The 24,618-nt window shown below is 42.2% G+C and overlaps 1 protein-coding gene across 4 annotated transcripts; it reads right to left on the bottom strand.

Annotated features, from left to right (window-relative positions):
* Nucleotides 1-551: 551 nt before the first annotated feature.
* NIF3L1 (NGG1 interacting factor 3 like 1) lies at nucleotides 552-24,586 on the bottom strand. Of its 4 annotated transcripts, none has more exons than XM_032354377.1 (7): nucleotides 24,511-24,586; nucleotides 22,330-22,787; nucleotides 21,325-21,487; nucleotides 17,907-18,033; nucleotides 16,170-16,308; nucleotides 7,201-7,284; nucleotides 552-1,780 (listed from the first exon to the last, which is right to left on the bottom strand). In XM_032354377.1, exons 2-7 carry the CDS (start codon nucleotides 22,760-22,762, stop codon nucleotides 1,596-1,598), a joined length of 1,131 nt encoding a protein of 376 aa, XP_032210268.1. In that variant the 5' UTR covers nucleotides 22,763-22,787; nucleotides 24,511-24,586; the 3' UTR covers nucleotides 552-1,595. The 4 variants fall into 4 exon arrangements, with proteins under 4 accessions (XP_032210268.1, XP_032210267.1, XP_032210269.1 ...); XM_032354376.1 differs by having other exon boundaries at nucleotides 24,345-24,557; XM_032354378.1 differs by having other exon boundaries at nucleotides 22,330-22,733; nucleotides 24,345-24,552.
* Between the last annotated feature and the right edge of the window lie 32 nt (nucleotides 24,587-24,618).

The following is a 24,618-nucleotide window of genomic DNA, read 5'->3' as shown; positions in this document are numbered from 1 at the left end:
GCCCAGCACAAAGAACACAAGCAATGACTGAGGAAAATGCCATCACGAGTCTCGAAGCTGTCTGCTCTCTCATGGCTCGACTTTTGAGGTCCGCCACCCCTCATCAAAGCTTTCTACTTGGCTTCTGATGCTTTGCTGATCCTCCTCCCACCTCCTCTCCTGGCTCCTCCTCCGACCCTTGAATTGGGGGGCGTTTCTAAAGGCTCAGTCCTATTTTCTAAAGACTCAGTCCTATTGGTTTTTTTCTGTGGTGAATCAATATTACAGGTGAACCACCAAGAATAATTTGCAAGTTAGGATCCCAAATCCTCTAGGAGATGACTGGTAGGAAAAGGGTCCTACAGAATAAATGTAAAATTATTTCCTTTATCATCTTAGACAGTTATTTTATTTTATTTTTTAAATTTATTTATTTGACAGATCACAAGTAGTCTGAGAGGCAGGCAGAGAAAGAGAGGAGGAAGCAGGCTTCCCGCTAAGCAGAGAGCCTGACGCGGGGCTCGATCCCAAGACCCTGGGATCAGGATCTGAGCCAAAGGCAGAGGCTTTAACCCCCTGAGGCACCCAGGCGCCCCTTAGACAGTATTTTAAAAGACTGGCTTTTGTCATTACCAAAAGAAAAAACTCCCCAGAGCAACTGGAAATCTGAGAGAATTCAAAAGAAAAACCTCCCATACCTCCCAGAGAAAATCCCAGTTAAAATGGATTTCTTCTGGATTGCCTACATATCTTCTCTATCAGGTTTATCATCATTGTTCATTAAGAAGCAGTTAAGAACACAGACTGGAGCCAGACTGCCTGAGTCTGCGTTCAAACTCCCATCATTTCCTAGCCACGTGGTCTCGGGCAAACTCTATAACCTGTTTCAGTTTAATCATCTGTAAAATGGAAATCATAATACCCACATTCTTGTTTCTACAGATTGGAAGTGTTTATAACATACCCGAGAATGCCTAGCATGAAATTAATATTGCATGATAACTGGGATTATTCTAAAAGCTATCTTTCTGTATTACTAGTAAAATTTCAGGTAAGTTATCTAAAAAGCAATAAAATAGTCATGAATAATGATCATGTATATTAAAGAACAAAAAAACAAAACCTCATCCTGATCCTGAAATCAGAAGGTCAAAGCGTAGTGATCTACAAATGGGAACAGAGACAAACCTTATCACCCCCTAGAGGCCATTACCTAGAAATAAGTGCTCCAATCTTAAGTTTTTTAAAGTATATTTCTAAACTAACCAAGGTCAGAAATATCTAGAACACATCCCATCTATAAGTAAGCTAAGGAGAAGACTGCTTGAGCAACTTCCCCAGAATGTTAAGAAAACAGATTTTAGTGGATCTTTCCAGGAGTTTATAACGAAATACGATTTACATTGTATAATCATCTTAATTCCTCTTATAATGAACACTTGTTCTGAATGGTCACTGTTACGATGTTTACCATACGAGCTACAGAACATTTGATGAAGCAGATTTACAAACCAGAAATAATGTACATTCTAAGACGTTCTTCCAGGAGGATTCGAGCCGCGCCGATTCACGGTAGGCATTCAGGCGGGGCTGTCCTCCCGCTCCTCCAGGAGGCTCTACGCCACACAAAGAGGGTCTCGGTCTGCCTCTGACAGGATAATATCAATCTTGTTTTCCAAGTGAGCACGCAGCATATCTCGAAGATCAGAAAGGAAGCCTCGTTCGGTGTTGCTGTGTTCACAGAGGACGACAGTTATCCCCTGGGACGCGGCATCCAGCACATCGTGGTGGGACATCTCGCCTGCCGCCAGAGGAAAGGGCAAATCCGTAAGTACCAGACGAGCGCCTGCCGAGTGCCGGCCCACCACTGCAGAAACACCAAGCTCGCGCTGTGTAAAAAGCAGAACTGTCCACACAAACCTAGAAAGTTAGGTACAGGTTTTCTTCCATGTCCTCCAATTGAGAGAGACAGGCCATCCCTCCAAGAATTCCAAATTCTTTCTCTGTGGCCCGCTGAAAACAAGAATCTAAAAGCCGCATATGCTACAGTATCTCCCACTGCCAGACCCGTAAGGACGTCCATTCAAAATGCTTCCATTTGGGGTCCCTGGGCGGAAGGGGCTCACTGGTTAAGCTTCTCTGACTCATCTCTGCTCAACTCAGGTTTAGGAATTTGAGCCCTGCATTGGGCTCCATGCTGGACCTGAAGCCTACTTCAAAAAAAACCAAAAAATACAAACGTTTCCATTATAAAATAAAAGAGCACTGTTAAGTGAAATGGGGCTTTCAGAAAACTCTCTCATATAAATATTAAATAACAAATACCTCCAGAAAGCCCTAGGTATACTTCCCAAAGACTCCTTTATGCTTGGTGAACACCAAATTTTTCAGTATCGACTCGTCTAATTCATAAAGATGAAATGAGTTTTAAGGCTATTTCTAAATTAAAGACAAGGTAAAAAATAAATAAATAAATAAAAACAGAGCATTTATTTTCCTCTGACCTACGCAAAATTTCTAGAAATTCTGAAGTTACTGGTAGAACAGGACCTCATCTTTTGTAAACAGATTTTGGGGAAACTCAAGTGTTCTGAATTTTTTTTTTTTTTTTTTTTTTTTTTTAGTATTTTTATTTATTTATTTGACAGAGATCACAGGTAGACAGAGAGGCAGGCAGAGAGAGAGGAGGAAGCAGGCTCCCCGCTGAGCAGAGAGCCCGACGTGGTACTCGATCCCAGGACCCTGGGATCATGACCTGAGCCGAAAGCAGAGGCTTTAACCCACTGAGCCACCCAGGTGCCCCATGTTCTGAATTTTTAAAAATCCCATTTGCGAATCTGATGACTTCAAATTTTTTTTAAAAGATTTTATTTATTTAAATGAGAGGCGAGAGACAGAAATAGTGACAGAGTGGGGAGGAGAGGGAGAAGCAGACTCTCCACTGAGCGGGGAGCCCAATGCGGGGCTCAATTCCAGGACCCTGTGATCATGACCCAAGCCAAAGGCAGACATCTGACCCACTGAGTCACCCAGGCACCCTGATGACTTCAAATTTAACAGCAAAAAGACACTGCACAATTTGGCTTACTCATAATAAGCATAATTCTGAAATATGTTTAGAGCCCTAAAAGCATAAAAAATTGGGGCGCCTGGGTGGTTCAGTGGGTTAAAGCCTCTGCTTTCGGCTCAGGTCATGATCCCAGGGTGCTGGGATCGAGTCTTACATACGGCTCTCTGCTCAGCAGGGAGCCTGCTTCCCTCCCTCTCTCTCTGCCTGCCTCTGTGCCTACTTGTGATTTCTGTCTGTCAAATAAATAAATAAAATCTTAAAAAAAAAAAAAGCATAAAAAATTGAGAGAAGCTTCTTAAGGGGAAAAATAACATTTTTTTTTCCCTGAGAAATTTCCAATCCCCCACACTTAACCCTGCTCCTCAATACAAGAAATTTCATATATAGAATAATTTTTATTCATTTTTTAAAGATTTTATTATTTATTTTAGAGAGAGGATGTATGAGCAGAGGGGGCAGAGGGAAAGAGAAAATCTCAGGCAGACTGCCAGCTGAGTGCGGTGCCCGCCTCGCGACGCTGAGATCACGACCTGAGCTGAAACCAAGTGTCAGACGCTTAACCTACTGAGGCACCCGGGGGCGCCTAAAACATCTTCATCTGTAATAGTAAAGTATTTAAATCTGTAATAGAAAGAAGACCCTAATGGGCCCACCTAGAAGCTGCGCTTCAGGAGAGACAAGTCTGGTGGCCTGGACTATTACAAAGGCTCTAAGAAGGCATGAAAGCGGAGACTCTGCAGACTCCACAGTAACAGCCGAAGGCAAGTGGGGGGAGAAGCCTAGCTCAGAGGGTCGCTGGGGTAAGAAAGAGCAAATGAGAGGATTTATACCTGCAAGGAGCAAGCTCCCAATCTGCTGGTCTTCCCACAATATTACCCTAATGACCTGATACTACCACGCTCTGCTCAAAGGCGGAGTGATGAACATCAGCGGAGGCCTGTGTGTGTGGTCTCTGAGCTGGTACTTTTTATCCCTAGTTATACTCAAAGTGGTACCTCACAGATCACAGACGTCCAAGGTCAGCCAGATAAGAAGACACTTTGTATTTCCCCAAATAACCAGATAGGAAGACTATTTTAACAATTCTGAATTGCATTAACTTACCTTATGCACATACTGCTTAATAATTTAAAAAAAAAACAAAAACACCTAGTTTTAAGAAGGTCATTATTTGGGTGCCTGGGTTGCTCAGTTGGTTAAGCAACTGACTTTGGCTCAGGTCTTGATCCTAGAGTCCTGGGATTGAGTCTCACGTCGGGCTCCCTGCTTGGCAGAGAGTCTGCTTCTCCTGACCCTCCCTCCTCTCAGGCTCTCAAATAAATAAAATCTTTTTTTTTTTTTTTTTAGATTTATTTATTTATTTATTTGACAGATGGAGATCACAAGTAGGCAGAGAGGCAGGCACAGATAGAGAGAAGAGGAAGCAGGCTCCCTGCAGAGCAGACAGCCCAATGCGGGCTCGATCCCAGGACCCTGGGATCATGACCTGAGCTGAAGGCAGAGGCTTTAACCCACTGAGCCACCCAGGAGCCCCTCAAATAAATAAAATCTTAAAAAAAAAGTCATTATTTATAAGAAAACAATCAGAGGTACCAAATAGAGATATGCCACAAAACAAATGGTCTATACCCTTAAAAATGACAGTGCTCTGGACAAAGAAGCATTCCAGATAGATGACATATTAAATGTTTTAACAATATTAAATTCCTATATTTGATCACTGTCTATGGTCATATAATATCTTCATTCTTAGGACACATATGCTGAGGTATTTAGGGATAAGACAAAAGGTCATGTATACAATTTATTTTAAAATGGTTTTGGGGGAAATATGTAAGTAGAAATATATTTGTACACACACCCATAGATATCTATACACACATACATATACATGCAGACATATATAACGTGTATATGACACAGAATGTGCAGATGTGGCAAAATATAACCATTACTGATCTTTATTATTCATTTATTTAAGTAGCTCCTTCCCCAGTGTGGAGCCCAGCGTGGGGCTTGAACGACCGTTAAATTGAGACCTGAGCTGAGATCAAGAATTGGATGTTTAACTGACTAAACGACCCAGATGCCCATATAACCATTAGTAATCTAAGTGAAGGGCATATGAAAGTTTATTGTACTATCCTTGCAACTTTCTACAGATCTGAAATTCTTTCAAAGTAAAATGTTACAATTAATATCATTTTTAAAGATTTACTCCTGAGCAGGGAGCCTGATGCGGGGTCCGATCCCATGACCCCAAGATCATGACCTGAGCCAAAACCAAGAGTCAAACACTTAACCAAATGAGCCACCCAGGCGTCCCCATGACTGTTTTAAAGTCAGTTAAATACTCAGTTGGTTAAGCATCCAACTCTTGGTTTCAGCTCAGGTCATGATCTCAGGGCTGTGGGATGGGGCCCCAGGTTGGTCTCTATGCTCAGCAGACTGTCTGCTTGAAGATTCTCTCCTCTACCCCTCCCCCGCTTGCTTTCATGCTAATAAATATTTTAAAAATTAAAATATTAAAATTAAATAGTCATATAATGCTATAAGCTATTTTGTCAAATTATTTATACACTGGAAGTTTATTTCAATCTGGCACAAGTTTGAGGACTTATAAAAATTTTACGTCTTTAGAAGAATAGAAAATGGGTAATGGTTGTGTACATTTTTTTTTTTTAAAGATTTTATTTATTTATTTGACAGGCAGAGATCACAAGTAGGCAGAGAGGCAGGCAGAGAGAGAGGAAAGGAAGCAGGCTCCCCGCTGAGCAGAGAGCCCGACGCGGGGCTCGATCCCAGGACCCTGGGATCATGACCCGAGCTGAAGGCAGAGGCTTTAACCCACTGAGCCACCCAGGCGCCCCGGTTGTGTACATTTTTAATAAGCTCAGATACTGCTCCGCTATACTTCCAGATGCGACAGTATTAAGTCCAGCAGCCTCTGAAGGAGGGTGTGCTAGACAGATAATAAGGGGCATGGACATGGGGGGCAGGAAAGGAGTAATAATGCAAAGGCCTAGGAAGTAGCCATGGGGGTTAAGACCCTCAATTCCGGTCCTAGAAGTCAAAAAAGTAATTTTTTAAAAAGATTTTAAGTAATCTCTATACCCAACGTGGGGCTTGAACTTACAACCCTGAGACCAAACGTTACATACTCTTTCTGACTGAGCTAGCCAGGTGCCCTGGAAAAAGTTAATTCTTAACTCCCGCTCTCTTAACCCTAAGGAGGAACAGAGGTGGAAATGCAGCTGGTATCAGGAAATGTACTAAGTGCCTCCAAATCCTCTGAATGAGAGGCCAGGTCACCTGTTAGATGCTTTCCCCTATGACAGAAAGTAACGCCTGGGTGCCAAACAATGACTACCCCACAGAAATGCATCCTGGAGCTGAAGGACAAAGCGTCGGGGACTGGAGAGGAAGGCGTGACCATCAGGGCAGGAGTCAGGGACAGGAAACATTTCTCTGAGCTTATCCCTGGAAGTGTAAAGGAAGGAGCCAGAAAGACATTCTAGCCAGAGAAAACCGCATAAGCAGAGGCCGCATGGAAGAGAACGAGCATTTAGGCTCGCCCGAGACACATAAAGGAAATCGCTGAAGGCTTCGTAGCTAGGATAGTGTCATACCCAATAAATTTATACTTGTGAAGAACAGTTCATTTGGGAGGCCTATGTGGAAGACTAAGATTAGGGACTTGATGAAGTATTTCAAGTAGGCGATGATGCCTGAGTAGAGAGAAAAGGAAAGGCTCTATGAAGATTCTGCAGCTAGAGCTGATAGGAGCTAATGACTGGCTGTCGTGCCGAGTAAGAACCATTTTCTGGCTAAGGTGGGAGGGTACAAAGTGTCCTATTACCTGACATGAATCATGTGTAGGAAAGAAGACAGGTTAAATAAATGCTCAACATCAATCAGTCTTTTATATAATCTAATAATAAATTGCTAAATGATTTTTTCCCCTCTACAAAAAATATGGCCTGTCTCCAATTTCAGTATAGTTCCTGTTTAGTTCAGTTTCAAACAATAGTTATTAAATCCATTTATCTATCAAGTGCTGTTCTAAAATCTATGTTTTATCTCATAAAACAAACCAAGTTTGGGGAAGGATACACACATGAAAAGAAAAAGAGACCCAAAGTCTGTCCTACCTGTGAGGTAAACGTCGGCCTCCGTCCCCTGCAGCACCTTGCTTCCAGAACCAGCGCACAGGGCCACGACTTTGACTGGAGACTCTTCAAAATAAAAGAAACAAGAAGACCAATACTTTACAATTCCCCTTCATTTTAACATTGTAATTTGTACCAAGAATCCATCACATAATGCAGACTTCAGTCCTGGTCTCATCACCAGTACAAGAACTTCGCTTACTGAGTTTTAAAAAGTAATAAAACATGTCTTCACAGAAACAAGCAGATTATTTTTTGATATTGCATAAATAACCCAACACAGGGCTGTTATTTCTTCAGACATACGCGGCTGCACAAGCCCATGTAAGACGTATGCGGCTACACCGCTGAACAGTGCTAACTGCGCGCCTCTAGGCTTTGTCCCCGCTGCAAGGTAAAGTGACCTCTCCTGGGTTTCCGGGCAACAGTGAGAGGTAGACAGGTACTGTCACTGTTCTCAAGTGAGGAACCAAAACAGCTACTTAAAGGAATGCTAACAAATTGATCTGACATATATTTTAAAATAGATTTACTCTAAAAGAACAACCTTTGAAGAGTTGAAGAGTAAAACGACAGAAGCTTTGAAGCCCAGATCCACAAGTATTTCACCCTTAAGGATTCTAGAATGGATACTTTATTCGTGGTCACTCCATTAGAGGTATTTTAGATTTACTGATTTGAAAGAGAGAGAGTGCATGCACGTATGCGCAGGGTTAGGGCGGAGGAAGAGAGAATCCTCAAGCACACCCCCCACTGAACAGGGAGCCTGACACAGGACTCCATCCCAGGACCCTGAGATCATGACCTGAGCCGAAATCTAGAGTCAGATGCTTAACTGACTGAGCCACACAGGTACTCCTAGGGGTGCTTTAAAAGAGTGGCTGATGGCACCCTCTGCATGGAGAGTCCCAGGATCCCCAGGCCTGTACCCACTTCAGCTACAGCTGTCCTGCCAGGGTGCCCCCTGCATAAAGCCCCTTGGGACCTCCCCAGCCCATGCACCACCACCGCTCCAGCTGCCCCTCCGAGGCACCCCCTGCACAGAGTACCCTGGGACACTAGCTTTACACCCACTTCAGCTTCAGTTACCCTGTTGGGATGTCCTCTACACCGAGAGCCGAGGGACACCCCAGTGTGCACCCACTTCACCTACAGCTGTCCTGTCAGAGCATTCTCTGAGAGCCTCAGGACCATCCCAGTCCATGCCCACTTTAGCTCCTGCCATCCCATTAGGACAGCCCCAACAGAGAGTGCTGGGACTCCAAGCCCATGCCTGACACCGCTCCACCCAGCCAAAGCCACTGAGCACACACAGCCTACACAGGGATGGTCATAACCCTTCAAGGTTAGAAGCAGCTGTTCCACCTAATTCATAGAAATGAACACAGAAAGTCAAGCAAAACGAGAAGACTGAGGAATAAATTCCCAATGAAAGAACAAGACAAAACCTCAGAGAAAGAACTAGATGAAACACAGTTAAGTAAAATGCCAAGCAAAGTTTAAAGTATGGTCATAATGAGAGGAAAGTGGAAGAACTTCAACATAGAGCCAGAAAACAAAAACCTATCGGGGTTGAAAAATAGAACTGAAATGAAAAATACACTCGAGGGAATCAACAGATTAGTGGGTGCGGAAGCATGGATCAGCAATCTGCAAAACAGGCTGATGGAGCACATCCAACCGGAACGGCAAAAAGAAAACCATTTTTTAAAATGAGGATATGGTGGGCGCCTGGGTGGCTCAGTGGGTTAAGCCGCTGCCTTCGGCTCAGGTCATGATCTCAGGGTCCTGGGATCGAGGCCCGCGTCGGGCTCTCTGCTCAGCAGGGAGCCTGCTTCCCTCTCTCTCTCTCTCTGCCTGCCTCTCCATTTACTTGTGATTTCTCTCTGTCAAATAAATAAATAAAATCTTTAAAAAATAAAAATAAAATAAAATAAATAAAATAAAATAAAATGAGGATATGGTAATGGATCTTTTCAACAACATCAAGCTAACAAACATTAGCATTATGTGTGCCCCAAAAGGAGAAGAGAGAAAGAATCATAAAACTTATTTGAAGAAACAACAGCTGAAAACTTCCCTGACCAGAAGGAAACAGACATCCAAGTTCAGGAAGCACAGAGTTCCAAACAAGATGAAGCCAAGGAGGCCCATACCATGACACATAATAACTGAAATGTCAGACTAAGAGAGAATTTTATCAGCTGCTTTCCAGCAGAAATTTTGCAGGCCAAAAGGGAATGTTGATGATATAAAGTGCTAAATGGAAAAAAACCTACCATCAAGAATAATTTACCCAGCAAGATTAGCATTCAGATTTGAAGGAGATAAAATGAGCTTCTCAAAGGAGCTCATCAATACTAAACCAGACTTACAAAAAATGTCAAAGAACTTCTTGAGGCGGATAAGAAAAAGACACAATTAGAAGAAAGTTATGAAGAAAAATGTGTAAAATAAAATAATGTACACAAAAAAACATGAAGGAGGGAGTAAAGAGAAGTCCTTTTAAAATGAGTTCCAAGTGGGGCACCTGGGTGTCTCAGTCAATTGGGCAGCCAATTCTTGATTTCAGCATGACATACATTGAGAGAGCACAAGCAGTGGGAGCAGTAGAAGGAGAGAGAGAAGCAGGCTACCCTCTGAGCAGGGAGCCTGATGTGGGGCTTGATCCCAGGACCCTGGGCTCATGACCTGAGCTTAAGGCAGATGCTTAACCATCTGAGCCACCCAGGCACCCCAAAGTCTCAATATATTTGAGAAGAATGAAGTTGTACCATCCATCTTTTCCGACCACCAGGCAAGAAACTAGAAATCAACCACACACACACACAAAAAAAAACCTGGAAGAAAACACAAACAACTTAAGAAAACTTAAACAACCAATGGGTCAACAAAGAAATCAAAGAAGAAAATAAAAAAATACAGAGAGACAAATAGAAATGAAAGTACAATGGTCCAAAATCTGAGACACAGTAAAAGCAATTCTAAGGAAAATTTACAATGATACAGGCCTACCTCAAGAAACAAGAAATATCTGAAGTAAAGAATCTAACCTTAAAGGAACTAGAAAAAGACAAAACCCAAGGTCAGTAGAAAAATGAAACAGAAGATCAGAGCAGAAATAAATGAAAAAGACTAAAAAAAAAAAAAAAAAAAAGGCTCAAACAATAGGAAAGATCAATGACACCAAGAGGCGTCTCTTTGAAAAGGTAAACAAAATTGATAAAATTTTGGCCAGACTCAAGAAAAACAGAAAGGACCCAAATTTTAAAAATCACAAATGAAAGAGAAGTAAAAACCGACACAACAGAAACACAAAAGATGAGACACTACTTTGAAAAACTACATGCCAACAAACTGAACAACCCAGAAGAAATGGATGACTCCTGGAAATACACAATCTTCCAATACTGAATCAGGAATAAATAGAAAATCTGAACAGACTGATTTACTAATAATGGAACTGAACTGGTAATCAAAAAACTCCCAACAAATACAAGTCTAGATGAATTTACAGGTGAATTCTACCAAACACTTAAAGAAGAGTCAATACTTATTCTCCCCCAAACTATTCCAAAAAATAGAAGAGGAAGTAAGTCTTCCAAATACATTCTACAAGGCCAGCATTACTTCGATTCCAAAACCAAAGACACTCCCAAACTAGAGGCCAAAATCCTCACTGAACATAGATGCAAAAATCCTCAATAAAACATTAGCCAACCACATTCAAAAATGCATTCACCACAATCAAGCAGCATTTATTCCAAGGACGCAAGGATGCTTCAATAGTCATAAAATCAATGTAATACACCACATTAACAAAGCGAAGGATAAAAATCGGATGATCATCTCAAGAGGTGCAGAAAAGTCAATGGACAAAATTCAACATCTGCTCAATAAAGCGGGTTTAGAGGAAACATTCCTCAACATAATAAAGGCCATATATGAAAAACCCACAGCTAACATCAAACTCAATGGTGAAAAACTAAAAACTTTTCCTCTAAGATCAGGAATAAGACATGAATGCTCACTCTAGCCACCATAAGCTGTAGTCATAGCAATCAAACAAGAAATAAAAGATATCCAAATTGATAAGGAAGAAATAAAACTCTGTCGGTGATGTAATAGTATACATAAAAAAACCCCCAAGGGGCACCTGGGTGGCTCAGTGGGTTGAGCCTCTGCCTTCAGCTCGGGTCATGATCTCAGGTTCCTGGGATCAAGCCCCACATCGGGCTCTCTGCTCAGTGGGGAGCCTGCTTCCCCCTCTCTCTCTGCCTGCCTCTCTGCCTACTTCTGATCTCTCTTTCTGTAAAAATAAATAAATAAAATCTTTAAAAATAACAACAACAAAAAAACACCCAAGACTCCACCAAAAAACCATTAAAATTATAAATGAATTCAATAATGTTGTAAAATACAAAATTAAGGGGCGCCTCAGTGGCTCAGTGGGTTAAAGCCGCTGCCTTCAGCTCGGGTCATGATCTCAGGGTCCTGGGATCGAGCCCCGCAGCGGGCTCTCTGCTTGGCAGGGAGACTGCTTCCTCCTCTCTCTCTGCCTACCTCTCTGCCTACTTGTGATCTCTGTCAAATAAATAAATAAAATCTTTTTAAAAAATAAATAAATAAAAAATAAAATACAAAATTAATATGCAGGAATTTGTTGCATTTCTATACACTAATAATGAAGTAGCAGAAAGAGAAATTAAGGAAACAATTCCATTTACAATTGCACCAAAAATAAAATAGGAATAAACTTAACCAATGAGGTCAAAGTCCTATACTCTGAAAACTATAAAACACTGATTTAAGATACTGAAGAGGACACAAATGGGAAGATATTCCATTATCACAGATTTGAAGAATACTGTTAAAATGTCCATACTGCCAGATGCAATCTACAGATTCAATGCAATCCCTATCAAGATACCAACAGGATCGTTCATGAAACTAGAACAAATAATACTCAAATTTGTACGGAATCATCAAAGACTCGAACAGCCAAAGCACTACTGAGAAAGAACAAAGCTGGAGGCATCACACTTCCCAATTTCAAGACATACCACAAAGGCTTAATAATCAAAACAGTATGGTACTGGCACAAAAACAGACACCTAGATCAATGGAACTGAATAGAGCCCAGAAATAAACGTACATTTATATATGCTCAATTAATCTTCAACAAAGGAGGCAAGAATATGCAATGGGAAGAAGTCTGTTCAAGAAATGATGCTGGGAAAACTGGACAGTTACCTGCAAAAGAATGAAACTGGACCTGTGTCTTACAGCAACACAAAAATAAACTCAAGATGGATTAAAAACCTAAATGTAAGACCTGAAACCATAAAACTCCTGAAAGAAAACACAGGCAGTTAATTTCTCTTACATTGGCCTTAACAATACTTTTCTAGATCAATCTCCTGAAGCAAGATAAACAAAAGCAAAAATTAACTATTGGGATTACACCAAAATAAAAAGTTTTGCACAGGCATGCCTGAGTGGCTCAGTTGGTTAAGCATCTGCTTTCAGCTCAGGTCAAGATCCTGGAGTCCAGGATCATGGGGAAAAAAAAAATCCCTGCTCAGCAGTGAGTCTGCCTCTCCTGCCCCCCAACCCTGCTTGTGCTCACTCTCCTGCTCATTGTCTCTCTCAAAAAAATAAAATCTTAATTAAAAAACAAACAAACTTTTGCACACAAAGGAAACCATCAACAAAATGAAGAGGCAATTTACTAAAAGGGAATAGATATTTACAATGATAAATCCAATAACAAATTAACATCCAAAATACATAAAGAACTTACAACTCAACACTAAAAAAAAGACAACCCCACATAGTCCAATTAATATGGCCAGAAAACCTGAACAGTTTTTGCAAAGACATACAGATGGCCAATAAACACATGATGAGATAGTAAACATAATTCATCATCAGAGACCTGCACATCAAAACCACAAGGAGGTATCATCACATCTGTCAGAAAGGATGAACTCAAGAAGACAAGAAATATCAAGTGCTGGTGAGGATGGGAGAAAAAGGAACCTTCACCCACTGTTGGTAGGAATGCAAACTGGTGCAGCCACTGTGGAAAACAGTATGGAGGTTCCTCAAAAAAATAAAAACAGGAATACCATATGACCCGGCAATTCCACTACTGAGTATTTATGCAAAGAAAATAAAAACACTAACTTGAAAAGACATATGCACCCCTGTGTTTACTGCAGCATTATTTACCACAGCCAACTAAGGAAGAAACCCAAACGCTCATTAATAGATAAATGGACAAGGGTGATGAGCTAAGTATACATAATGAAACATTACTCTGCCACAAAAAAGGAGATCCTGCCACTTGCAACGATACTGATGGACCTAGAAGGTACTACACTAAGTAAAATAAAAGTCAGACAGAGAAAGACAAATACTATGAGGAATCACACATGGAATCTTAAAAAAAAAAAAAAAAAAAAAGGAGGGGCCCCTGGGTGGCTCAGTCGTTAAGCGTCTGTCTGCCTTCGGCTCAGGTCATGATCCCAGAGTCCTGGGATTGAGCCCCACATCGGGTTCCCTGCTCTGTAGGAAGCCTGCTTCTCCCTCTCCCACTCCCCCTGCTTGGGTTCCCTCTCTCACTGTCTTTCTCTGTCAAAAAAACAAATAAATAAAATATTTAAAGCGAACAAAAGAAATAAACAAAAAGCAGGAGACCGATAAGTACAGAGAACAGATGGCTGCCAGAGGGGAGGGGGAATGGGCAAAGTCTGTGAGGCGGGTAGGAGACACATCGTTATAGAATGAATAAGTCGCAGGGACAAAAGGTACAGCACAGGGAATAAGTTAATGGTATCGTAATACTATTGTGTGGTGACAGATGGGTAGTCACACCTCGTGAGCACAGCATAATCTACAGACTTGTTCAATAATTATGTTGTACACCTGAAACTAACCTAACATTGTATGTTAAGTATACTTCAATTAAAAAATAAATAAAGCAGGGGCACCAGGGTGGCACAGTTGGTTAAGCATCTAACTCTTGGTTTTAACTTGCTTCATGATCTTAGGGGTCATGAGATCAAGACCCACACTGGGCTCCACTTTGCTCAGTGCAAAGTCGGCTTGGGATGGTCTCTGCCTCTCCCTCTGCCGTCCCTACATTCCACGCACGCCCATACGCATGCATGCTCTTTCTCCCCCAAATAAAGAGATAAATCTTTCAAAAATTAAGTCAATCAAGAAATAAATACAATAAAACTTTGAAGTCTGAAAGAAAAACATTTTTAAAGCAGCTCTGGAGTTGGATCAGAAATGAAATCCCGGGCGCCTGGGTGGCTCAGTGGGTTAAGCCGCTGCCTTCGGCTCAGGTCATGATCTCAGGGTCCTGGGATTGAGTCCCGCATCAGGCTCTCTGCTCAGCAGGGAGCCTGCTTCCCTCTCTCTCTCTCTCTCTCTGCCTGCCTCTCCATCTACTTGTGATTTCTCTCTGTCAAATAAATAAATAAAATCTTAAAAAAAAAAAAAAAAAAAAAATGAAATCCCATCTCTGTCATCCATTTTCTTTGGACACTAACTCCCATGAGTGGTCTGCGGACTAAGTTACCCATTTGTCTGAACCTCGATTTTATCACCTGTAACATAATAGGAATAATAATAGCTTCCACATAACTAACAGCTAGCATGTACTATACTTAATGTACGCCAGTCAGTGTGCCCTGTCACATGGATTATACTAACACGATGAGTAAGGTTTTATTATTTTTACTGCAGTTTTTATAGATGAGACTACCATGACACAGAGGTGTTCACTGACTTGTCAAAGTTATGCAGCAAAGAGGACACAGAAATCTGAACCCATGGCATTCAGGATCCACTCAACAATTACGCTCTACCCCTGCCTCTGCAGTGGGAATTCACATACTTAGGACATTCCGTACACTGCTAAGCTCACTGTAGGAGTCCAACAAATATTCTTTGTTCCCCAAAATACTGGGAAAAGCCAAAAGACAAGACAGTGGCTACAAGACACAAACTGCAGTGGGTCACTCTGCACCTCACTGTAAAATATCACCATATGGTAAAATATAACGTGTGCATTGTTAATTGGAGCAACAACAATTTCCGGCTCTCCTCTTGGCCCATGGTAGAACTGTTTTCGTGTCCTGACTTGTCCTGGCAATGTGATTAATTCTGGACAATGAGTTGAACAGAAAATGGATCATTTCCATGTCAGAATATGGTTTAAGACCCTCTAAAACTACCTCCCTACAAGAGAAATCAGTCTGCGGTGAGGAGACTTCTGCTGACTTGAAATGAACAGCAAATACGAGAGAGACATAAATCTTGTTTGACAATAAGATGTTTGCCACAGCATCATCTAGTCTACCCTGACTGATAAAAGAAACCAGTCCTCGGGGCGCCTGGGTGGCTCAGTGGGTTAAGCCGCTGCCTTCGGCTCAGGTCATGATCTCAGGGTCCTGGGATCGAGTCCCGCATCGGGCTCTCTGCTCAGCAGGGAGCCTGCTTCCCTCTCTCTCTCTCTCTGCCTGCCTCTCCATCTACTTGTGATTTCTGTCAAATAAATAAATAAAATCTTTAAAAAAAAAAAAAAAAAGAAAGAAACCAGTCCTCTCCCATGAACTAACATGTTTCCTGTCACTTATATTAATATAACCAAGAACTTCAACTTTTCTTTTTTTTTTAAAGATTTTATTTATTTATTTGACAGAGATCACAAGTAGGCATAGAGGCCGGCAGAGAGAGAGAGGAGGAAGCAGGCTCCCCGCCGAGCAGAGAGCCCGATGCGGGACTCGATCCCAGGACCCTGAGATCATGACCTGAGCCGAAGGCAGCGGCTTAACCCACTGAGCCACCCAGGCGCCCCAAGAACTTCAACTTTTGCCCAAATACTACATAATACTACATTAGTAAATGCACCGGACAAATAAATGGTACATATTTACCTAAGGTCCTTCCTACCCCAAGAGCAAGGCGAACATGAGGTAGTTTAAGGTGCCTCTTGATTCGCTCGATCATGGTAGCCAAGGAAACAGATTCATCCAGTGTGCATAACCGTCCCATTCCAGCATGCAGGAGCAGAGGCTGAGGAGAAACAGAAGTTAGAAAAACTGTTCATCTTCGTCCTAGTAAACAAACAGCACATGATGAGAAGAAAACATGCACACTTAGTATGTCAGCTTACTATGTCAGCTCCGGGCTAAAGCCTGGGGATGGAAACCTGACGAAGACATTCTCTGACTTCTACAAGCTCAGACTTCTGGAAAGGCAAATTCTCTCCCTCTCCCTCTCTCTGCCCCTCCCTCCAACCCCTGCTCACTCACAGGTGTTCACACTGTCTCTAAAAAAATAAAAATAAATAAAGGGGTGATACAGGGAATAAGGTCAGTAATTGTATATACTGAAGTACCTGTGGGATCCATTAAGAGGAAAATGTCAGAGAGTCCCTGGAAATATGGGTTTGTTTTTTAAATTTTTACATTAAGAAAGCATTCTGAGCTAAAAAATCAAGATATAGGAATCATTATACAAACAGCAATCAGGTTAAAGGAGCAAATAAAATGGTACAGGCGGAGGGTATAAAAGAGATAGAACCTGGAACCTGGAACTGAGTCTCTAACCCTAGAAAGTAGTGCTCTGTAATACTGGGTATCAACCGTACTTAATGATAAAAAACAGAAACTTCAGGGGCATCTGGATGGCTCAGTCAGGTAAGCATCTGCCTTTAGCCCACGTCATGATCCTGGAGTCCTGGGATCGACCCTTGCATCCAGCTCCCTGTTCAGTGGGGAGTCTGCTTCACCCTCTGCCTCTCACCCTGCTTGTGAGCTCTCTCTTGCTCTCTCAACCAAATAAAATTTTTTAATCTTAAAAAAAAAAAAAAAAAAAAAGAACTTAAAAAATTATTTTATATTATTTAATTTCTTTTTTTTTCTGAGAGAGTGTGGATATATGAGTTTGGGGGAGGGGGAGTCTTGAGCAGGATCCACACCCAGTGTGGAGCCGCACCTCATGACCCTGAGATCATGACCCGAACCCAAAGCAAGAGTTGGACACTTAATGGACTGAGCCACCCAGGTGCCCCCACATCAGAACTTCTTTTTTTTTTAAGTCCTGCACTGCTGTGACCCAAATGCTTCTGCCCCCACACAAATTCAAATGTTGAAATCCTAACGCCCAAAGGTGATGGTATTAGGAGGTGGAGCCCTATGAGGAGGTATTTGGGGGGTACTTAAGTCATAAGTGGGGAGCCTACATGATGCGATTCGCTTATACAATAGTGCTCCAAGAGGTACCCCGAGTCCTTCCTTTTATGTGAGAACATAGAGAGAAGGTGCCACTGATGAACCAGGAAGAAGGCCCTCACCAGCCACCACTCCAATCTGTTGGTACTGTTATCTTGGACTTCCTAGCCTCCAGAACTGTGAGAAGTAAAATTTCTGTTGTTCATAAGCTATCCAGTCTGGGGTATTTTGTCAGAGCAGCCCAAATGGACTGAAACATCTACCAACAGTTTTCTACTCCTGGCATGTCTTCCTTTCTCAATTTTTTTTTTTCCAGGATGCTTTACGCATTCTATACCACCTTGTGCTTCTTTAAGTAACAGTTATCACAGCCTGTCAATCTAACAAACTACAAATGAAACTGTCAAACAAAAATGCACAGTAATATATTTTTGTTACCTTCTCCAGTGACAGAATTTCGGTCTTCTGATAGAACTGTCTGCTCTGCGAAAGAAAAGCCACCACTTGCATCAAGGCCTCCTGACTACAATTCAGACTAACCCGTGTTTGCTCCTCCTCATCAGTCCTATAAAAGAAAAAAAATCACTTGCTCCTTTAGGATAAAGTAAGTGAAATGTATTTTATTTTTCGTAAAGATTGTATTTATTTGAGAGAGGGCACACACAAGCACATGCTCACAAAAGGGACAGAGGGAGAGAGTGGGAGAATCCCCAACAGACTTTGGGCTGAGCTTGGACTTTGCTGCCAAGAGGCTCAGTCTCGTAACTCTAAGATCATGACCTGAGCGGAAACCAAGAATCAGATGCTTACTCAGGCACTTAACTGACCGAGCCACCCAGGGGCTCCATGAAATGTATTTTTAAACAATCCATTTTACAACTCCTGTAAAAGAGATTAGATTCCATGAAATTTAAGATTCGATCCCAAACCAAACTATTTTCTAGAACAGTATTTCTCAAACTTCCATATGCATCAGGGGTGCTTGGGTGGCTCAGAGGATTAAGTCTCTGCCCTCGTCTCAGGTCATGATCTCAGGGTCCTGGGATCGAGCCCCACATCGGGCTCTCTGCTCAGCAGGGAGCCTGCTCCCCCACCACTCTCTGCCTGCCTCTCTGCCTACTTGTGATCTCTCTGTCAAATAAATAAATAAAATCTTTAAAAAAACAAAAACAAAAAAAACCTTCTGTATGCATCAAAATCTTCTTGTAAACTTCTTTTTTAAAGATTCATTTATGTGAGAGAGAGAGAAGAAGAGGGAGAGAGAATCTCAAGCAGTCTCTGTGTTCAGTGCAGATCCCAACACGGGGCTTACTCTCATGACCCTGAGATCACCACCTGAGCGGAAACCAAGAGTCAGATGCTTAACCCAGGAGCATCCCAGGCACCATAAAATCTCCCTGTAGACTTAATAAAACACAGATTGCTGAGCTCTACCTCCCAGATTCAGTAGTTGTAGGTTGTGATCTGAGAATGTACTTTTCTAACAAGTTCCAGGTGATGCTGATGTTGCTGACCCAGGGACCTCATTTTGAAACCACTGTTACAGAACTACTGTTTTTTTTTTTTTTTTTAAATTTTATTTATTTGGCAGAGAGAGAGAGAGAGAGGCAGCACAGAGCAGGAGAAGCCGGAGAGGAAGAAGCAGACTCTCCACTGAGCAGGGAGCCTGATCCAGGGCTTGATCTTAAGACCCCGGAATCATGACCTGAGCCAAAGGCAGATGCTTAACCTACTGAGCCTTCCAGGGGCCCTGTTACAAAACTACTCTTAAGTCCAGGTGTGCATCAGCAATCTGCTACCTTCTTAAAATGATAGCTGCTGGACTCTTCTACAGATCCAGTGAAAAGAACTTCTATGAATGGGACTACAGCAAACTGCATTTTTTTTAAGGCCCTACGGAAGTTAACTTTCAAATATCACTGAATACAAGATTCTCCGGGACAGATTTTCAAGCAAACTCTATTCTAGTTACATAGATCTAGAATGAAAAGCCAAAAATAACCATTTTTCATAAGCATCCCATTAACATTGATGTAGGGGCTCCCTGAGTCACCCTCTGAAAAGCAATGCCAAATAGAGCCTCTCCAAAAAGACTGGCATCAGGAAAGTTCTCTATTTAACCGTAAACTCTAAATATAATCATAGAAGTCTAGAACTAAAAGACACCTTAAAAGAATCTGGAAGAGGGGGGTGCCTGGGTGGCTCAGTGGGTTAAAGCCTCTGCTTCCGGCTCAGGTCATGATCTCAGGGTCCTGGGATGGAGCCCCGAGTCGGGCTCTCTGCTCAGCAGGGAGTCTGCTTCCCCCCACCCCCGCCTGACTCTCTGCCTACTCGTGATCTCTGTCAAATAAATAAATAAAATTAAAAAAAAAAAAAGAATCTGGAAGAGTAGTTGTCAACACTAGAATCATCTGTGGAGTTTGGAAGAAAAAGGAAAAACTGCCTGGACCCCAATCTAATGGTAAAACCCAGATATTACCTGTAACAGGGAAAAACTAACACCAAATGTGCATCAGTTGGGGGGGGGGGAAGCTCATCAGTTAGGAAGAATGCTTAAAGAAACGTGGTACATCTAAAATAAGAAACATTACATAGCAGGCAAAGAGATCTTCTATAACTATATGGGATGATCTCTAAGACACCCTGCTAATAAGAAAGACAAATATAGCATATCATTTAATTAAGTGGGGGAAAACAACCAAAAAACTATACATTTCTTCAGATCCCGGTATATGTATGGAAAGATACCCACTTCTCGGAAAGCAGGGACAAGATCATTTGCAAGGAGGACTTCTGTATTGTTTGAAATTTTCTTTATTTGTATCACTGTCTTTTAATATCAGTATTTACACAGTATTTCAATAAGGTACAAGACTGCCATTATTGGAATCTATAAAGTCCTATAATTTCTCTTGAGAGTCTTTAAATTCCTCAACACTATTTTTTTTTTTTAAAGATTTTATTTATTTATTTGACAGAGAGAAATCACAAGTAGTTGGAGAGGCAGGCAGAGAGAGAGAGAGGAGGAAGCAGGCTCCCTGCCGAGCAGAGAGCCCCATGCGGGACTCGATCCCAGGACCCTGAGATCATGACCTGAGCCGAAGGCAAAGGCTTAACCCACTGAGCCACCCAGGCGCCCTTCCTCAACACTATTAAAAAACATTTTCAATTATAAAAGGTCTACACTTAAAAACCTCTCTTAAGAGGCACCTGGTTGGCTCAGTTGATTAAGCATCTGACTTTGGCCCAGGTCATGATTTCATGATCCTGGGATAGAGCCCCACATTGGGCTCCCTGCTCCGCAAGGAGTCCGCTTATCTCCCACTCCCTCTGCCCCGCCCCGCTTGTGTGTGCACGCACATGCTTGCTCATTCTCCCTCAAATAAATAAAATCTTTAAAAACAAAACAAAACCACTTAAGAAAGAATCACTTTTTTCTGTAGCCTGATAGAGATTTCCATTTTATTAAAATCTTTATTTTAATAAAATCTTTAAAAAAAAAAAAGTGCTTGGGAATCACTTTTTCTAGAAATTGAAAGTAAATCCATGTAATCAGTGTTATCAATAGGGTTTATCTATATACTCTCAGGTAAAAAACCACCTTTCAACGTTATCAGGAGGATTAAATATTATAAGCAAAAGGGTATAGCACAGTCCCTCCCACATAGAAAACAGTGTTACTTGTCATTTTTACTGTTTTGAAAAGACCCCATGGAATACCCACATGCAGATGAGAAGTGTGCTGCCCTAGAAACCCACTCTGGGGGAAAATAGATCTAAATAGCAGGGTTATAGAATTTATAAGGAAGATCCATACAGATAAATATACATAAAAAAGGAGAAAAATATACCATACCTTGTAGAAAAAGAAGTGACAGAAACATCCGTAATATCTTTCACTACAGAAATGACTTTGTCCAGGTCTTCAGTGCCGTTAACACTGAATTCGACCCTGTGCGTCCCCGCTGTGGGGTAGGTGGGAGCTTTGGAAGGATGTATGGGCCTGGAGGTGCAAACTCCTAAGGAAAAAAATGGTGTTTGTTTTTTTTTTAATTAAAAAGAAAAACTGTTATAAGCAAAATTTTTAAGGAAATGAGCTTTTAAAGATCAATTCTCAGACTCTTATGTAACACACATGCACACATCTCTTACATATACACCTAAATCCCATATACTAAATCTCCGTAATGTAGGATTTTGTACATACAAAACCAATTTGTTTTCAGAATTATTTTCCAGAAGACTCTTAAATAAAACAAAAACTTGACTCATGAATACTTAGAGGATATACGGAATTTGTGACTGCTTCCTAAATTTATTCACGTAAACCATCATTCTGGTTGCAAATGCTCACAGCCTACTTGGCCACATTAATCCAGGTTTCCAGGTTATACAATCATAAAAGCTTCAGCACCAAACGAGTAAACTAAAGTGACTTACTAAAAGTAAAACTAAAATGCATAGGCTAAAGTCCTTCATTGTACTGGGCAGGAGTAAGCATTCAATAAAACTCTGAGGTTTAACTAACGCACGCAGTATATTCTGGAGAGGCCTGAGCTCTGGACTCAATTTAACAAGCGCTTCTCAAACTTCCGGGTGCCAGGCACTGTGACACTTGAGTGAGGACTCCCAAAGCTCAATCCAGCAATGAAGATTGCCTATGCTTTCCGTATTCATTAAGGACAAAATTTTCGTTTATCAAATACGGTTGCCAGATTCCACAACATTATTTTTAAATATATAAAAATAAAATCATGGTACCCACAGCTAAAGCAATTAAAATTCTTTTGGAAAGACATTCTAAAATTTCAAAGCATTTGTAGAGAAAATAGTAAACAGGAAGGAATAAGAGGCTTCTCACCAAGCCCTTTAGCCAACCAGCTGTTGACTCCCTGGGGTGAAGCATCATAGGCTGTGTGAGGAGAGTAAATCCCGACTCTGTTTTCCAGTGCCCGGACCACCAGGCGCTCCTTCCAGGTATTCCAGGTTATACGCTTCAGGGGTTGGAAGATGGGTGGGTGGTAGGAGAGAATGAGATCCACCTTCTTCTGCAGTGCCTCCTCCATGACTTGCTCGGTTAAGTCAATGGTAAGAAAGAGAGTGTGTACGGTGTGTGGTGGGCTTGGTTCCACCAGTAGCCCAACATTGTCCCAACTCTCAGCAAGGGAGAGGGACGCAAAGTCATTCAAGGAAGAAACGAGCACCTTCAAATCCATGAAGGAGCGGGAAGGATTGCAGACTGGGTTATGAACAAGCCGGACTGTTCTGCGAATGAGGCGTACAGATGACAACATACAGAAATCAGGCAAAACTGAGTATCTGAAGTCAAAACACAGAAAATGGTACACAGACACGCTTTAGGCCTGGACCTTCAAGGGAGCAAAGCAAAGGAGCGAAAGAGCTGTAGTCACATATTCCTGGGTTCAAGTACTAACTCTGCCACTTATCATCACACGGTATCTTAGGTAACTCATTTAACCTGAGGTTATTTTCTCATTTACAAAATGGGAGACACTATAACCTACATCAGAGGCCATTCACAGGAGCAAATGAATTAATATGTGTAAGTCACCTAGCATGAGCTTGGTACTTAATACACCAAATGTTCGTCCCTACTTCCTGGACCTCACAGAAGCCCTGATTCTTGTTCTCCCCACTCTTGCTTCAACCACTCGCCTCCCTTCTCCGGTTCTTTAAATACCACCCTTTCTTCCAAGACTCCTTCAATTTCCAAAATAAAGCTTCTCAAAAAACCTTTTCAGTGTCTGGGCCTTATACAAAACTAACACTCAACTTCAATTAGAATCCAGGAACAGGGGGCCTGGGTGGTTCAGTGGGTTAAAGCCTCTGCCTTCGGCTCAGGTCATGATCCCAGTATCCTGGGATCCAGCCTCGCATCAGGCTCTCTGCTCCGAGGGGGTGCCTGTTTCCTCCTCTCTGTCTGCCTGCCTCTCTGCCTACTTGTGATCTCTGTCTGTCAAATAAATAAATAAAATCTTAAAAAAAAAAAAAAAATCCAGGAACATTTCTATTTTTGAAGAGCATTCATAGTATGCATAATTGACAAGATAAGCATAGTCAACTGTAAATTTAACCAGATAATCGTAATTTCAAAACCAAGTATTTCCACAAAATTTAACAAATTTGTTGAAAAATGTACTCTTTCAGGGGGGCCTGGGGAACCCAGTCGTTAAGCATCTCCCACTGTCTCTGTGTGTCAAATAAATAAAATCTTTTAAAAAAAAATGTACTTTTTCAGCAAAAAACATTTACTACGACATGTGTGTACTTATTCAGAATCTCATCTGAAATGATGCGGAGCCTCCAAAACCCACTGGAGCCTGGGGTCTTGGAAGATCTTCTAAAGGTCCTTACACACTTTCCTTCTCCGGATTCCAAGCGCTGATACCGCCCCGTTCTCCAGACTCTTCTAAATCTGGCAGGCGTGAAAGTAAAGCCCTAGTGGCCCACCACAGTTTTGAGTGATGTACTGCTAAATCTGAACGAGCCCTTCAAGGTAACAGAGAACACCCTCCACTTCACAGACCAGGAAACTGCGAGGCTGCGCGTCCTGACGCCGCAACGAACCACGGGAGGCGGCACAGCGGGTGGGCAGCAGCGCCCACTCTGAAACCAGACCGACTCCCAGAGCCGCGGCCGTGTAACCCAGCTCCTAACGTCTGTTGTTCCGCCCACCTGAGGATAAAAATAGCCGCGGCCCGCTGACAGGGTGGTCGAGATGCAACCGTACAGCTGGGAACAAAGCCCAGTGTCAGCCCTGTTTTTAAGCACATTAGTATGGACCACTTGACAGGCTGCAAACTGCACCCTGCTCCGTGACTTCAGATACCTCCCCATTTTAGTCCCACTTCAGACCTTTTCCGGGATAATGAAGAGCCGAGACCCAGCCTGAAGCTCCTGAGTAGGCACTCCTACCCCACTAGCGCCCTATGCCCTCAAGCTACACACAAATTTCCTGCCCGTCTCCTGCTCCGCCTTCCCTCCCAGAAGCACCGTCTTAACCTCCACAGCGTGCACTAACCCCACGCCCGCCACGAACTGCGCTCACTACTTCCGGTCCTGCGCAGGGCCTCCTGGCACTGCAGGATGGGATGGGATGGAGCCGGGCGGAACTGGTCCTCCCCGTTTT

The sequence above is a fragment of the Mustela erminea genome, chromosome 8 (genome assembly GCF_009829155.1).
Source record: "Mustela erminea isolate mMusErm1 chromosome 8, mMusErm1.Pri, whole genome shotgun sequence".
In the NCBI taxonomy this organism is placed as follows: Eukaryota; Metazoa; Chordata; class Mammalia; order Carnivora; family Mustelidae; genus Mustela; species Mustela erminea.
This window is presented reverse-complemented; position numbering and strand designations above follow the sequence as displayed.